This window comes from Pseudochaenichthys georgianus, chromosome 1, assembly GCF_902827115.2.
Source record: "Pseudochaenichthys georgianus chromosome 1, fPseGeo1.2, whole genome shotgun sequence".
In the NCBI taxonomy this organism is placed as follows: Eukaryota; Metazoa; Chordata; class Actinopteri; order Perciformes; family Channichthyidae; genus Pseudochaenichthys; species Pseudochaenichthys georgianus.
In genome coordinates, this window is record NC_047503.1 from 45171083 (window position 1) to 45189121 (window position 18039).

Genomic DNA, 18039 nt, shown 5'->3' on the forward strand with positions numbered 1-18039 from the left:
GAGAAGACTGGAGCTGAGACGAAGTGTGAGAACATTGCGGCTGAGAGATTGACAGTCCTCTGACGCAGGAGTTAATGAACGTGTTCTTAACTCATTCGGATATCTAGGAGGAAGCCAGAGGAAACTACTCGCCCCACGCCCCATTACAGGTGAGCACTTCAACACCTCTGGGCTCACGGGGTGTCCCTGTGAGTATATGAGCAAAAGTACGAGTATAATCATGAACCCAGGTAGAAAAGACTGTTATACTGTTATAGAATATGTCTCTGTCTCTCAGGGTTGAGGTGGAAGAGGTCATTTATCGCATGCATCCGTCAATGTTGACTTGTTTTGTATCATTAGACACGGCGAGATACACGTGGAAAGACTTGTATGCATGAGCTGCTTAGTGTTACTGCTTAGTGAAGGCACAAAGAGACCATAGAGACACAACATGACCACTGAGAGACACACAAGTACCAGCAAGGAGACACACAACTACAAAGAGGTGCAAAATGACCCGGAAACAGATACAATACAAAAAACACAAGGCAAGATGCAAAACACGTAAAACTACCGAAAGGGGAAGGAGTGTGACTGAAAGGAGAAGCTACTAAAAAGAGACACAACACTGTCAATAAGAGTCTCAACCAGAAGAAGAGATGCAACATGTCTCTAAAGATTTTATTTTTGAATCTGTAGCTCGTGTTCTTCTGAGTTAATATCTTTGCCCTCGGGGGTTGTCTCATATTCCCGCCATGATTGCACAAGCAGGTTGAATGTGTTTGGGGTAGACATGTTGCTACTACTTACCAGACTCATTTACTACAATCATTTAATGTTCAAAGAGACAATAATCCAGTCTGCATTATAGATTTCCCCTGAAACTGTTTGCTGTTTTCAAAAGTGTCGTTTATAAAAGTGATTTCCAGCGGGACGGAAAGTCATAAATAACGCAAACCGAAAAGATACAAGGACCAAAGAAAGTCTTGCAGATACTAAGAGAAATGTTAACCTGCAGTTCAGAAGCACATACTCTCTGGATTAAAAACATGAATAAGCAATCATTAAGGTTTTTAGCCCCCTCCAGAGCACCCTGATGACCTCACTAGGCATCACCAGGAAGTGCTTCAGATGCAGCAGCATGGCCGCACCGTTTTCATCAAAAACACAACCTTGATTTAACCAAATTCCCTTTATTGCATCTTTTAATTACATGTATATGAATACTGTTGCATTCAGGAAAAATACTCCACTATTTTAATAATAGATAGCATATGAAAGATCCTAAACACCTCATTTTTGAAGAAAATATTGCAGATAGTTCCAGAAGAAAGTGCAGCCGGAACTCATAATGGATTTCTAGTTAAATAACGAATTTATAATTAAGATTGAAGCTTCAAATTCACTATATTCCATCTTTGAATTGCATTTATATACATAATATTGCATCTAAGAAAGAAAAAGAGACATTAGTTTGCAAAATAAATTGATATATAAATAAATTGCATATTTACAAAAGACCCCAAACGCCGCTTTAATGGAAAATAGAAGAATATATTGCAGATAGTTCCAGAAAACGTGGCAGAAACGCGACAGGAAGTTGTGGATGAATATTCTAGAAATCCTGCAAGAATAAAACATTATTTTTCATTTTATTGTACATGAATCAGCTGCACGTGTGTGTCTGAATCAGGTATTAAAACACCCACAGATGTAATTGATAGTTCCCATCATCTGCGCTCATAGGTTTTAAGCCCCATGCAAAACAACCCTGATGACGTCACTATGACATCATCAGGGAAGTGCCCCGATATGCAGCAGCAACCGACTGCTCAAAACAATCCCCATATTTATTCTATTGCATCTTTGAATTGCATGTATATAGATAATGTTGCATTTTAGAGAAAAAGGAGACATTGGTTTGCTAAATAATAAAAAATCAAACAATAAAAACAGAACAGAAAATTGCATATAAAAGTCCCCAAACCCCCCTTTATTGAAACATAGGAGAACACATTGCAGATAGTTCAGATTAACCCAGATGTGCACCGCTGAAACAGGAAGTTGATCCCTGGCTGAATAATCTAGAAATACTGAAAGACGACAACATTATTTTAAATTTATTTTTCAAAAATAATCTCCTTTTTACAGAATGGAAACAGCTGTGCACATGTGAGGCTGAATCAGGTGTTAAAACGCCACAGACTTAATTTATAGTTCCCATCATCAGCGCTCATAAAGCGGTATTATGAGCGGAGGAGGAGCGGGTGGGGCCTGGAGGAACACAGACTGTGGTCACTGACCGGAGTCTCTTCTGCCTTTTATTCTCCTCAAATCACACCGCATGTCTGACCCAGGGGTCCAACCTGCTGCTGGGAGAAATCTGCACTCACATCCCCGAGATCTGTCAGATGGATGCGGAGCTGAGGATGAAAAGATCGCCTGATATGTTTGTTGGCATTTTCGCTCATCGCCTATTTATGGGAGGCAGCGGCGGCGGCGGCTCGGCCCTTTCTTTATTATAAGGAAAGAGATCTCCGCGGTTATAGCGATGTGAAAAGAGCAGATCGCCGAATAATTCTCGTTTCGCGATCCCGAGGAATAATTATGAACAACGCGCAAGATATGTCGCCCGATTTCGTGTTGATGCGCCTGGTTTCCGCGGCCGAGGATGACCGCTTGGACGCGGAAAACGGGAATCTTCCGCCGGGAGGAGTGTCGGTGGCGGGGCTGGGGAAGGACGTCCTGGCTCACAGCGGCGTCAAACCGGGGTTGGATATCAGCCGAGACCCGACGGTGGGCCTTGATCATCCCAACAAAGGCCATCCGCCGCACGGAGAGACTGCACCTGACACCGGGGGGACGGAGAGCCGAGCCCCGGCGCCTGCTCCGCCGCAGAGCCCCATGGAGGCCCAGGGCTTTGACTTCGCCCCCAGCCCCGGTTTAAGGCCTCAGCTGCTCGTCTTCTCCAATATAATGCGGAATGGAGAGGGGATTTTAGAATTAGACCGTCGGAATCAGCAAAGGGATGCTCTGGGTTTGGATCAGAGCGCGGGCCCGGCGGTCAATAACAACAGCCGGAGCACCGGGGACGCGCAGGACCTGATGGACCGGACATGGGGAGCGCATCCGCCGGGCGAGATGCACCAGGGAGCTGCGGAGCTTTGCCGCCGGCACCGACTCATCACTACCACGCCCGAGTGGCCCTTGTTGTCGGAGAGATCCAACCCTCTCACCGTGATGGACTCTAAATGGGGGTGCGCCTCCAGGGACAGAGAGGGAGCCGTGTTCGAGCTGGCGCGACGTTTCGGGGAGCTGGGGGTCGGTGCGGTGCCCAAGATGCTGCTCAAAGCCGGGGAGCTCCCGCAGTGTTCGTGTCAGGGAGCTCACAGGCCGGCCGGAGGAGGAGTGGAGCCCAGGGACGACCCCACTGAAACCAGCGATGCTCTGCTGGTGCTGGAGGGGCTGGGGAGCGGGGATGTCGGCCTTGACATGGACGAGTGCACGGAGGGGGATCCGGACGGTGAGGTCGGACGCAGAGAGTTTCTACTGAACAGGAAGAGGGAAATTGTTCAGAAAATGTCGGGCTCTTTCTCCATCAGCAGCTTCCAGGCGGAGCTGAGGCGGCAGGTGGAGGGGAGCGAGGCGGCGTCTGCACACCTGCACGGCTCCCAGGTGTGCAGCCTCCACGGGGGGTTAGCCAGGAGGATCTCGCAGGTAAGCTCCGGGGACTCAGAGGTGGCAGCCCAGGTTTCAGCCACAACACCGTTATCTACACCCACACCGGTCCAGAACTCACCTTGGGGCACAAGTCCCAACCTGAGCCAGGTGTCCACCCCCAGGAGGAGGCCGGAGAGGTGTGCCAGCGCGCCCAGGACTCCCACCTCAGGCTGGGGCTCCGGGGGGGAAAAGATGCTCAAAGTGCCGGGGAAGTCCAAAAAGGGCTCGTTAAAGATCCGCCTGAGTAAACTGTTCCGGACTAAAAGCTGCAGCGGCTCCAATCACCTGCTGGACAAAAGGCCCTCAGTGACCTACTCGGTATCCTCCGCTGGGAGTCTGGTGGACATGGCGAGCAGCCCTGGAGCTGAGCCGGACAGGTGAGCAGACTAACCCTCAACATCAGTCCTATAATATAGTGAAGTTTCTATACTGGCAGTGCAGAACGTCAGACCCAGCATGCATGGGGGACACACAAGGCCTTTCAGGGGAGAAAGCGGGGGGGAAATCTGCATTTTTGGAGCTATAGCAACCAGAAATATGCACAATACTTTTACTTCAAAGTGTCCCTTGGCTTGGTTCAGGTGTTTGAATGGGAGAAGACACACTGTAGGGCAGGAAGATAAAGTCCTGCAGAAACCTGACAGATAGGCTGTACACATTCTGCTGGGAGTCAAGTGAGCAGACAGACCCTCAAGATGAGTCCTACAGTATAATATAGTGATGTGTCTCCTGGCAGTGAGAACATCAGACCCAGCATGCACGGAGCACACACGAGCATCAGGGGAGAGAAGCTAGGGTCAATAAAGTTAAATGAAGATATGCTGCATAGGTGAGGAAGATACATGCTGCAGAAACCTCCAGGGGAGCAGACATGACCCTCCAGACTAGTCCTACAATGTAATACAGTTATTTGTCAGGGAGAAGGACGCATCATGCATGGAGGACACAAGTCCTTCCAGGGGAGAAATATGTGCAATATCTCTGCTCCTAAGTGTCCCTTAGCAACTCTGTTTGGGAACAAATCCCTTAATAGGAAACAATAAAGTGTTTTCCAAGACATGTTGTATGCCAGGAGGAAGTTATGTGCATGAGGAAAGCATGCCATATGTAAGAGAAGGCAAAGCATTATGAACCAGGACTTATCCACAGCGACATGTCGATCTCTTTCCAAACACGTTCTGATGCATTAACACCTTTATCTGTCTGTCTTCTCTCAGAGACTTGTTCCGTAAAGTGCTGCATGTTATTAGAGGCAGAGATGTCCCCCTCTCCTCTTCACTGCTCAGTCATTATTCACAGCTGCTCACGGAAAGAAAGCTATGATTAAAAAAAGATAGCTTCAGAAGTCCCGACCAGTGAGAGCATCAAACGGAACAAGTCAGGAAAGCTGCAGGACCCAGAAAAACATACTGGAAAAACTCGTTTTCTGATCCTTTGCTGCGACTGACACTTCTTCTTCTTCTTCTTCTTCTTTTCTGCACTAACTCTTCTTCTTCTTCTTCTTCTTCTGCATGTTTCGATGTGCAGCCACAGCCAGCCCAGACTGACCCGGGCGCACAGTGCCTTCTCCCCCGCCTCCCTCTCTGCCTCCCTCTCTGCTTTCACCGGTAAGGGCTGCTTCGGTTGTTACTTACCCTCAAACACGCTCTCACACCTGGGATCAAAGTCTGCAGGCTCCGAACCCCGAGCGATGCTACTGTAAAGGAACGAGAAATAGAATCGCCTTCGATGTAAACTATTCTAATTACTATGATATTTTCTTACTTTTACATTCATTTCCCTTATCATTTTTAATCAACTTAATAGACTTAAGTAAGCACCACTTAGTATCCATTTAACTATATATGTGTTCATGAGTGCATGCTTCTGTAGTCAAGGTATTTAAGCTCTGAAAACATCGACTTAAATATCTTAATTGTTCCAGTTACGGTAACTTGTTTGGGTTGACAGTGTTAACAGGCCAAGTAACACATAAGGATGTTGATATGTTTGCATTGCTCTTAATGTACTAACACAGAAACAGACATGTGTTGCTGTTGGTTACCGCATACGAGAACTTTGGCGTTGGTGTAATCAAACTCAAGGCCCGGGGGCCAAATCCGGCCCTCTACTTCACTTTATGTGGCCCGCAAGAGCTTGCAAATAATATAATACGTTTAATATACGGTTACATGCTACATTACAGAATCACGTTGCCCATAAACTACATGTCCCACAATGCATTTCCTCTTGTGACATGTGCACTGAAGAGACTTGCCTTTATTTGCCCTGGACTTCTGCTTTCAGACGTAGTTAATGATGAAGTTATTATCCTCTCCGATAATAATCCAATGCAGAGGCAATCATGTAATATAATACATTATTTTATATATATATTATATATTTATATAGTTACAAGTAACCGGCCCTTTGAGTGCAACCATGACACCCATGGTGTGATGGATGCACGACAGTAACATGGTAAGAGAAAAGTAAAAATAAGCATTGCATAAATCAAGAACACTTAACGGTTGATGGGTGACCCGGACACGGAGCTCCACACCAAAGTCTCTGCAAAAGAACACCATCGTTTAGCCTCGCTCTCACACGGTGGTGTATCGATGCAGACAGCGACATGGTCAGAGAGCGTACACATAAGCATTGCGAACACTTAAATAAATAACACTTAACATAAGTGAAAGGTCTGCAGACACTTTCACTGTGGGTTCATCAGAGTTAGAAAACCTTTGATTGTAAAGTACACATTGTTACGGTTGTCAACACACAACAGCTAGCATCGCAGAACAAAGGACACAAATACAAACACACACAAACAAAAGCTGCTTATATTCAAAAGAGAGTTGTGTTTGGCTTGAGCATCCTCCCTTATGAGGAACTCAGGTACATGTTGTCTTTCACTGGCACTCATCTATCGCTAAGATTTGAATATATAAGACTTGTCAAATGACACACACTGAATACACACACTAGGTCACACAAAAGGTCAAAGGTCACACACTGAATACACACACTAGGTCACACAAAAGGTCAAAGGTCACACACTGAATACACACACTAGGTCACACGAAAGGTCAAAGGTCACACACTGAATACACACACTAGGTCGCACAAAAGGTCAAAGGTCACACACAGAAGTCTTACCTTAGATGAGAACATTGAGTTTTAGAAATGTTTAGCGTAGCATAAAAAGAGACTGGAAGAAGTAGAACCTGCTAGCTTAGCGTTATCAAAGGTGTCTTTATATGCTTTGAAGTAGCGCACTTAACTGTTTAAGAAATAGAACAACGAGACCTTGTGATAAACAATTTATCGAATGAACTGACGACGACAGCGAGGCACAGTTTACTAATTAATCAGGACCTTTTTGAAACGGTTTTATTTCACATTTTGCGGCTAGAAACCTTGTGCATTGTCTGCTTCAAAGTGTCCTTGAGCAACTCTGAGTGGGAGCAAGTCTCTAAATGGGAAACAATGAAGTCAAATTAAGTGTTTTCCAAGATATATTGTAGGCCAGGAGCCTTGCCAGACTCGCTGCTTCAAAAACAAGTTCAACAATATTGAAACAAGTTGTTTTCACTCGGAATAAGTTCAAAAATCTGCCAATAGAACAAGGGAGAGTTGGCTCGCTCAGATTTCTTAAAATAAGACGGGATATTTAGATAAATCAGAACTCACTTTGAACTTTATCTGACCAGAATCAGGAGGTGCTCAAAAGTGTTCTGTGTTCTGATGTTAGTTGGTGATTTTCCAATAAATATGTAAGTTGTTTCAAACGACTCAAAATAAGATGTTTTGACTCAACAATTTATTTAACCAGGTGCAAGAGATCTCTTTTTCAAGGGTTACCTGCAGGACATTAGTTACACATAAAAACAACAGAACAACAATTAGGATGACCGGGGGCGGTGGTGGCGAAGTGGATAGGGACTTGGCTTGGCAACTGGAAGGTCACCAGTTCAAGTCCCGGCAAGCCCAAGTGCTACCGAGGTGTCCCTGAGCAAGGCACCGTTCCCCACACTGCTCCCCGGGCGCCGTTCAAAATGGCAGCCCACTGCTCCTAACACTAGGATGGGTCGAATGCAGAGAAACCATTTCCCCACGGGGATTAATAAAGTATATCAAATCAAATATCATCACATACAACATAACGTACAGTTTACTAACTCTATTCACAGTGACAGGTATCGTGAGTATCAGACAGCATGGCACCCAGCCGAGTTTCAGAGTGATGCAGGGGAACCAAAGTGCTCGGTTTAAACATGTTTGCAGACTGTTCCAGGTCAGAGGAGCTGCACATCTAAAAGCTTTCTTCCCTAAGACAGTCCTATTAACATTTAATAAAACACCATCATGAGATCTCAGGCAATACGTACTTTCAATTCGTCGAGAGATCAGAGAGCAGATATAAAAAGGTAGTTTACCCAACATGGCTTTATAGATGAACATGTACCAGTGACTGAGCCTCCGTACAGTTAGTGAAAGCAGACCTGCCGTGGCATACAGGGCACAGTGATGAGTAAGTGCTTTACAGTTAGTGACACATCTCAGAGCGCTGTGAGAGGCATCTAACTTGTTCAGGCGGCAGGTGCATTCATATAGACCAGATCACCATAGTCCAGCACAGGTCAAAGGTCACAGAGCCTTTTCCTGGCTTCAAGCGAGAAACACAAGACCCGATATCTCACGGCAGTGTTACTCCTGAAGTTATGATGTCTTGTATCCGGTGTGAAGACATATTCTGACTAGATATCAGACACATATACTTGGCAAGATTTCTATTTTTTGTAGTGCTTTGGCGAGTGCATCCTCCTCTATAAGAAACTCATCTATTGCTATTACAACATTTGAATATTTTCTCCCCCACTGTACGACCCAGTAGTGTTTGTCCTCTTCAAAACAGACGGTGACAAACACCGATATCGGCTCACTGTCTTCCCGGATTGTTCTAAGCATTTTTTAAGTAACCTTCCCAATCATGCACAATGCACTTTGTGATGTCTTTTCTACATTAACATGTGTCCCGGTGCGTCAGGGAACTCACGCAGCGTCAGAAAATACAACCCTCTCTCTTTTCCTCCGTACCCTAATCTCTAAAAACGGGTGTAAAACGAGCGGATACAGATTTCCATCCGAGGTGATGGCGGCGGACCCACAGAAAGTTGCTATCAGAAACAATGCCTGACGTGTTTTGGACGTCTTTGTTTACATTAGCAAGCCTCGCTAACACTCAGAGCTAACCTGTACTGGAGAGCACGTGTTTAAAAAGCAGGAAATAAAAAAAGGAACTCACCTTGTGATAAACCTGAGAGAGAAAAAGCATTTGAGCGCCATACTGTTTCAGAAATAATCCTTGATGTGGTTTAGAACAGGATGGGGTCTTATCACAGCAGAATTTAACTTTAGAATTCTGATCAGGCATTAGCTCCGCCTCCTCTTATTTATTTATTTTCAAGCTAAGGACCTAAAATCTGCGTTTCTCTAACAGGGCTTCAAAAGAGGGGTTTGAGCAGTATGAGGCGTGGCTACAACGGGGGATCTGTTTGGTATTTTGAAAAAAAACTTCACAGACATGTTTTATATCGGTATGGCTCTACAATATATGTTTAAAATCTAGCATGATAGGTCCACTTTAATATTTGGGTGTTGGACACATTTCTAAAGCTTTCTGACGCTGTGTGGCGCACAAAGGCCTCTGGGTAAGAAAGGTGAGGAGGTCTGTAGCTCAGCTGGCTTTATGAGTCCTTCAGAACCAAATCTCTGTACTACACCATTTCGGAATATGCTCTGCACGGCGCTAACCAGCAATTAGCCAGAAACATTAAAGCTGCAACGTTTCACGACATAGGAGAGAGTTTTATTTAAATCTTTGGGCTTCAAAAACCCAGAAGTCCTGCACAGAAATGGGCTCGAAAGAAGCAGAGGAAGAGATCTCAAAGCTGCGGTTCGTTTGGCTCGATAGACGTTTGAATTTGTGTCTTTCCCTGCCAGTGAAACATCCTCAAACTGCACATCTCTGTTGTTCTGCTGAACGGTGAATGTGCAGCGTCTCAATTAGCCGTGATTCTTCTTTATTGCAGTGATTTAGGCCTGATTAGCTGGGCGTCATTTTCCATAAACATCCTGTCTGGCGCCGCTTTAACGGCACTCTGCAGCACAGACAGAACAACACCAGATCACAGAAACACCAACCGCGCTTTCACTTATTTATTTATGTTGAGTGCTCAAATAAAGAGTCTTGATGAGATGACGTAAGCATCTCTCAAAGAGTACAATTAAATAACAGGAATAAGTTGAAGAGACCAAAACGTCCAAAAACACACGCATGACATGCAGTCCCACTTACATTTCATTATTTATCATTTCCTGTTGATCGTTCGTGGCGGTATTTTCCCCCCAAATAATTGTCTTTGCAATGTATTCTTTAATAATCTTAAATACAGCTGCCTCATTAATTGAAGGAGAACACGTTTTGATTAAGTGTTTAACCCGAAAGGATAATTGCATTTCTTATAGTGGACTCTTTTCCCCTCTCCCCTCTTATCTTTATTTCGAACAGATTAAAAAATAACAAATAACAAATGTGAAAAACAGAATACCGTATTGTTATAATCAAGCAGCAAACTGGGGAACAGCCGGGAAGCCAATACGGAAGTGCCACACACTGCAGTTCATACATGGGCCGCTAGGGACTGGCTGCAGAAAGGAGCAATTTCCATAGACCCCCATGTTAAAATGCCCAACTTTACAGCAGAAAAAAACATGTTTCTACCCATGGATGCAATACATATTATTATCGATATAGTTAGATTCCACCTTCATGATTATGAATCTGTGAGTGAATTGTTTTCTAACACGACCCTTTTATTTATATTAGGTCTTAACGTTTTTGCATAAATTAGGGCGTTGTCACGTTGATGGACACGCACATGCCTCACTGTCAGCTAACAGCAACTTGTCCACTCTGCTAGGCTACAACCATAGAGGCTACAACGTTAGTTCGTCATAATACTGTACTTGACCCTTTAGCTTTAGCTTTACCCATTTATATACAGTTTATGGTTATAATACAGTATTTATCCACATTCATGGTAATATTTGTATATTAAAAAAAAAAAAAAAAAAAGTCTTCATATTAATAATAAATCCTATGTGTCCGAAAGGGAGCAGGAGGAAGCAAATGCTTATTAATTCCCACCCCTTACTTGATCAATGATGTCCTTTAAATCATTATGCAAGTTATTCCTACATACATTTACATTTATACATACACAAAATGTATGTAGGAATAACTTGCATAATGATTTCAATCATCCAGAAGCCCGAATAACATGTTGAAAGGTGTTGGTTTAAAATTAGTGCCAATCTTGAATGTTGGTCGCGTCAGGAGAAACAACATGTGCATCCTGCGGTTCGTCTTGAATTCTTCAATAGGATTTAATTGTCGTCAAATGTTTCCATCGGTTTCAAAGTATTAGATTAATCTTCCCAGAAGGAGCGGACATTATGAGGGACAGCTGCAAGGCCGCTGCTCTGTAAACAAACAATATAACGTATTTTGCTTATCCTTTATTTTTGATTTAGATTCTGACAGCTTGTATCAGGCGCACAAACCTTTCTCTTATCCCAATCAGAATGAGAATCAAGTTTATTGCCAGGTACGTTTACACACAAGGAATTAGCTTTGCTGTGTGGTGGTGCGAATCAGAATCAGAAAACCTTTATTCGTCACACATTCGGCGACATTTACAATTGTTAAAGCAAAGACTCAAAGATAGCTTAAAGGTGGGGTCGGTAAGAACGGAGAAACCAGCTCGAGTGCGCTAGAATTAGAAAATACACAACCGGAAGAAATCTGCCACTTCCTTCAGACTTCGAGATAAGTGTGTGCCCAGATGGAAGGCTGACAGGCAGGTAGGCCATCCAGTTACTTTAGCCGGGCCGGCTCAGATGATTGGTCGTGCTTTTTACAGCGCTACAGCTTCCACAGATGAGATATTTTCATGTATTTTTCGTCAAAGCATTTAATATATTCATTGCTATCGGGATGTTAAGAGCATTCCATGGAATATAACAAAGTGTATCTGAAGTGAATTACGTCCCCCACCTTTAAGAAGCAGATACAAAACTAGAAAATCCACAATATACAAAATACACATCCAGAACGTTTAGCGATATTGCAGCCAGGTGAAAGGATTAAAGGTGGAAGAATAAATTGCACGGCTATTTACGGTAAATATATATTGCACTTTCTTTGTACTGTTTCTGTTTCTGATTTTATGTAAAGGGCTGTTATGTTGAGCACTATCAGAAGCGCTATAAAAATTCAATGTATTATCATTATTATTATTATCATTATTATTATTATGATGATATGCAGGGCCGCCCGGCTCAGTTGAAGAACCCTCCGCGAGGTGAGGCCCCCTCCGCGAGGTGAGGCCCCCTCCGCGAGGTGAGGCCCCCTCCTCGAGGTGAGGCCCCCTCCGCGAGGTGAGGCCCCCTCCGCGAGGTGAGGCCCCCTCCGCGAGGTGAGGCCCCCTCCTCGAGGTGAGGCCCCCTCCGCGAGGTGAGGCCCCCTCCTCGAGGTGAGGCCCCCTCCGCGAGGTGAGGCCCCCTCCGCGAGGTGAGGCCCCCTCCGCGAGGTGAGGCCCCCTCCTCGAGGTGAGGCCCCCTCCTCGAGGTGAGGCCCCCTCCGCGAGGTGAGGCCCCCTCCGCGAGGTGAGGCCCCCTCCTCGAGGTGAGGCCCCCTCCGCGAGGTGAGGCCCCCTCCGCGAGGTGAGGCCCCACGCAGTCTGCATGATCGGCCTGTAGGAGGCACGGCCCTGATGTGTGTTTGGGGAGTGAAGTCTGAAACAGAAACAAAAACTTACAGTACAAATAAATAAATGACAACATATATAATCCAATCCAACTTTATTTGTATAGCACATTTAAAAACAACAGAGTTGACCAAAGTGCTGTGCATCAATACAAAAAAGAAGCATAAATACATGGAGACAAAACCGATAGGACTAATATAAAAGCACGAAACAATAAAACCATACTTGTAATGGACTGGACTTATATAGCGCTTTATCCCGTCTTTACGACCCCTCAAAGCGCTTTACATACTACATGTCGTTCACACAGAGCAGTGCACCTTACTCTAAGACCTAACATTCACGCACCGTTGGCCGTCGGGAGCAACTCAGGGTTCAGTACCTCGCCCAAGGATACATCGACATGTTGACTGCATGGGCTGGGATCGAACCCACAACCTGCTGGAGGAAAGACGGCCGCACTCCACCGCAGCCGCAGTCGCCCCGAGTCGCCACAGACTGTCCATATGAGGAACTGCAGTGTGTTTTATAATAAGTGGAGGGATGTTTCTTTGTCTCACTCTTTCCGATCGTTCTACTTTGATTCCTCGTATGCTGCAAGAGGAGGGATGTGCAGACGTGTATTATTCATATTCTGCTTTCTTTATCTCACGTTCTCCTCTTCTCTCTCCCGGCTGCAGGTGAGACAGTTTCCCTGGTGGATGTTGATATTTCGCGGCGAGGGGCGAACACGCCTCACCCCCCCACGCCTCCCCCTCCTCCACGCAGAAGCCTCAGCCTGTTAGGTACTTTAATCCACTTCCTGTCCGTCTCTTCTTCTGTTACTTATTTATAACAACTATAACATACATGGAGATGTACATACAAATCCTCAGTTTACAGTCCACTCAAATCTACACGTTACTGCACACACACACACACACACACACACACACACACACACACACACACACACACACACACACACACACACACACACACACACACACACACACACACACACACACACACACACACACACACACACACACACACACATTACCCCTGTCCTTCTAAGGCAAATTATACATACATGCAGACATTCATTTAAATTCTCTGACCTTTCCCTGGGTAGTCGGTACAGACCACACACACACACACACACACACACACACACACACACACACACACACACACACACACACACACACACACACACACACACACACACACACACACACACACACACACTAGATAAAGGAAGCTGTGGTCGTAGAATCAGTCTTCAAGATTTAAGTTACCTTGACATTTTCTTACTTTTAAATTCATTTCACTTTTCATTTTTAATAAACTTAATACACTATTTTGCAGATGAAGTAAGCACCACGTACTATACATTTAACTGTATATGTTTATATTGTTCCTTAGTGTGTGTGGTCATCCGCAATCAAGATATTTAAGCTCTGAAAACATCGACTTAAATATCAATCGGTTGACTTCTTTCCTCCAGTTGGTTAGTGTGCGGTTGCTAAGTATGCGCTGCTCTTAATACCGACAGAAATAGACGTGTATTTCTATGTCGGTTAACTAAACAAGAATATTGGCGTTGGTGTAATGGATGCACGACAGTAACATAAGAGGATGTGAAAGGTAACCCACTTCCTGTCCGTTGGTCGAACAGATGATAAGATTGTTGAAAGACAGCGACGCTTTGCCTTCGCCTGGCTGATGGATAAAGGAAGCTGTTACTCATAATGTTTACTGTCGTCTGTTTCCGGAACACAGACACAGACAAGTTTTGGCAATCTTCTGTAATCTGATTAGAGACACGCTTTGAAAGGTCAGCTGCAAACTACAGATTTAATTTGAAATATGAGAGCAATGACTGCATCGATGAGGAGGACAGCTTCATCCTGTGGCAGGGAAATACACTTTGAGGGTGTGGTTCATTCTCTTCTATTGGTTTACGGTCACGCGGTAACGATACATCAAATATTATTATATATATATTGCTTTAAATGTAGATTTTAGGATTATCATTATTATTTATTTGGGGTAATGCAGTGTTACAGTATGTATATCTTTCCTTATTATTTCTTTCTTTAGTTTTTTATTTATTTTTATGTTTTATTATCAAGTTGGTTCAGATCCATTTTTTAAATCTTTAGAAGCAAAATTCCTACAAAATGTTATGTAGCCCTGACCAGGGGACAAGTGGAGGCCACAGAAACATTGAATTGCTGAGTTGTTTTTTAAATGTATAATTAATTCTTATTTAATTAATTCTTGTTTATTTTGGTCAGAAAATGCAAAAAAATCGGTACGTCCACACGGTCGCGTTGAAGCTTGCCGGTGGGCGTGTCTGGCGCGCAACCAACAACCAATCACATGAATCTCCCGCCCCGGACACACAAGCACGCGGTTTGATTGGCTAGCGCTTGTACTGGCATATGATTTGATTGGCTGATTTGATTGGCTGAACCACAATGTAGTTCGGCAAAGCCTGACGTCACCCCGTGCAAAGTGAATGGGAAGCGTCTCCGTTGACGCTGCCGTGTGGACGTACCATGACTCGGCAAACAGTGCTTTTATATAACCTTTAATCAAGTGTAACCTACAATATTTGTAATGGCAATTTCCTGTTCCTATGTCCTTTGTTGTGATGAGCATCTGCCGGGCTGGTGGAATCGGTATGCTCTCTCCTTCTGTGTCCCTCCCTCTCCTGTCACCTATGACCTCTTTATATACACCCGGTGCAGCTAAACCCCGCCACCCAGAGTTCATAAATAATATTGCACTATACATATAACTTAAATAAACTGACACACCCATAAAATGGCTCCTACACACCGGCCCCTAATTGGCTTTAGTATAAAACAATTACCAATAAATAATAAAGGAGCTATATAAATGGTGTGTATGTGTTGGCATGTCATTCTTAAAGAATGTTTAGTTTCCTTTCTTCTCCCTGATTTTAAGGGTCATCAGTCTTTGCTGTTCTTCGGTTGAAGCAGTCGTGTTGCCATCCCGTCCAGCGCTTAGAGAACCTGTGGGTTTTATTTTCACCCAATTCCAAGCTTCTCCTTATAGGGCTCCTGCATTGATGAGTCAGTCACTTCTTCAGGTCTGTCACTTGGATTCAGCCGCTGCCCTGGTACCGTAACTGCAACATCGCAGATGAGCTGCTCGGTACGGTGTTTGTTGGGCAAGCTTGGATTTTCTTGTCTGAATGGCAAGTCTAGGCAGTAGTGTCCATCTGACATCTCTTCCACTTCTGGCTCGGTCTCCACTTTCACTTCTGGCTCGGTCTCCACTTTCACTTCTGGCTCGGTCTCCACTTTCACTTCTGGTTCGGTCTCCACTTTCACTTCTGGTTCGGTATCTGCTACAACATCGCCATCCTCTTTGGCGTCTGCTACAACATCGCCATCCTCTTTGGCGTCTGCTACAACATCGCCATCCTCTTTGGCGTCTGCTACAACATCGCCATCCTCTTTGGCGTCTGCTACAACATCGCCATCCTCTTTGGCGTCTGCTACAACATCGCCATCCTCTTTGGCGTCTGCTACAACATCGCCATCCTCTTTGGCGTCTGCTACAACATCGCCATCCTCTTTGGCGTCTGCTTGTACTGGTACAATGGAGAAGATGGAGTTTTCATCACCGGCCCCAATGTGCCCACATGTATGAGGTGAGATGACACTATTACTTTCCATTGGCTTCTCATTCTGTCTTGTGTGTTCTGCTTCCTCTCTTTTGCCTTTCTGTTCAAAGGACTGGCTCCTCTAAAGCCAGTTGAGCAGCACTTGAAACGATTGGCTCTTTGAAACCTGATGTTCTTATATGATTCTGTTTTCTTCAAGGTTGTGTCTTCCTGGTCGAATGTACTTATTGTAAGTCGCTTTGGATAAAAGCGTCAGCTAAATGTAATGTAATGTAATGTGGAGTATTTCAGGATGACTTTGATTGCACACATAACATGTCAAACGACTGTGGCAGTGTTTGCTCATGTGTCCTATTTTTAGGCATCCAAAACACACCCCTTTTCCTTTCAAGAAGTCCATTCTTTCTCTGCGTGTTTTCTTCAGGATGTGTGGACGCTGCTCCAATGAGTGACCACTTCTTCGGCAGAACAAACACACATGTAGGGAGTTGGTGGTTGATGGAGGTATTTTCATTCCATTCGTTGTTGCATGTTCTAGCGCTGGTGTTCTTGGGCAGGTAATACTTGTTGCAAAACTGCTTGCTCTTAGGCGTGGGTTTCCCTTTGAAAAGGTAGAGATACCAGTTTTGATAGCTGCAGTTGGTTTATCATCCTGGATGCTTCCAAACAGAGGATCTGACAGTATCTTCACTTGCTTTTCTATAAAGTTGACCAGGTCAGGAAATGTAGCTCGATGCCCACGCTCTTCCTGTAGCTGACATGCTCTATCCCTCCACTTGTCTCTGAGTCTGTAGGGTAGTTTCTGAAGTATGCGTTTCATGTTTGAAACAACATTCATTTCATCCATATAGGTGAGATGTTCCATTGCATTGCAACAACCTCTTAGGAACAAAGAGAAGGCTTGCAGTGCTTTCACATCTTCGGCTTTCATCACTGTCCAGGTAAATGCTTTGTTCATGTATGCAGTGGCGATCTTGTGTTCATTACCAAAGTGTTCTTTAAGCAGATGTTTTGCCCTTTGGTAACCTTGAGCTGGAGGCAGATGTTGGCAGCTGCGCACTAGGTCCTTTGGTTGTCCTCTAGTGTATTGCTCTAGGTAATGCAGGCAGTCACTTTCATCGTCAGTTTTCCGCTCTACTCCTCTTTCAAATGCACGGATGACAATCCTCTTATCCTGCTGCACAGTGCACATACCTGGCCGCTTTCCCAATCGTGGCTCTCCGCCTCTCCGGTGAGTGCAGGTGGGAACAATCTCCAGCTGATTGTGGCGTGTGCAGCTGATCCGTGATGACGATGTCGATTGTGCAATAATCCAATTGTTTGTTTCCGGTGAAAACGATCCTTAATCCATGGTGAAGTGATTCTTACTGTCCAGTTTCACTCATAGAGTACGATTCCACTTAATGTAATGGCAATTTCCTGTTCCTATGTCCTATGTATTGTTGCCATTACTTCACAGAAGGGCTGAAGAGTGATCCAGACGCAGACACATACAGATGACTTTCCGGTCCTTTGTTGCAGTTTATAATGAGGTTTATTCAGCGTTTACATAGCAGGGTTTAATTGTACAGTTTTGGTTGTTATGATGAGCATCTGCCGGGCTGCTGGAATCGGTATGCTCTCTCCTTCTGTGTCCCTCCCTCTCCTGTCACCTATGACCTCTTTATATACACCCGGTGCAGCTAAACCCCGCCACCCAGTGTTCATAAATAATATTGCACTTGTAGCGCCAGGAAAAGGGAGTCGGAGGCGGTGTATTCAGAACGGAGTTCCAATCTTTATTATCCATTTAGTTATAGAGAGGTCAACACAACGTCTGCTCTGCTTAACGAGCTAGCAGGAATGAGGGCTAACTCTCCAGGTGTTCCCACTAAAGGG

At 44.7% G+C, this 18039-nt stretch overlaps 1 protein-coding gene across 3 annotated transcripts in view; it reads left to right on the top strand.

The window, feature by feature from the left end:
- The first annotated feature begins 48 nt into the window (after positions 1-48).
- Positions 49-18039, top strand: part of socs7 (suppressor of cytokine signaling 7) — a 43238-nt gene continuing 25247 nt past the window's right edge. For 2 of the 3 annotated variants that reach the window (XM_034088994.2, XM_034089011.2), the window contains exons 1-4: positions 49-149; positions 2134-4079; positions 5230-5309; positions 13199-13303. In XM_034088994.2, coding sequence (XP_033944885.1) covers positions 2590-4079; positions 5230-5309; positions 13199-13303 — 1675 coding nt within the window. In that variant the 5' untranslated portion in view covers positions 49-149; positions 2134-2589. The remainder of the gene's footprint in view (positions 150-2133; positions 4080-5229; positions 5310-13198; positions 13304-18039) is intronic. The other variant, XM_034089003.2, reaches the window with a different exon arrangement.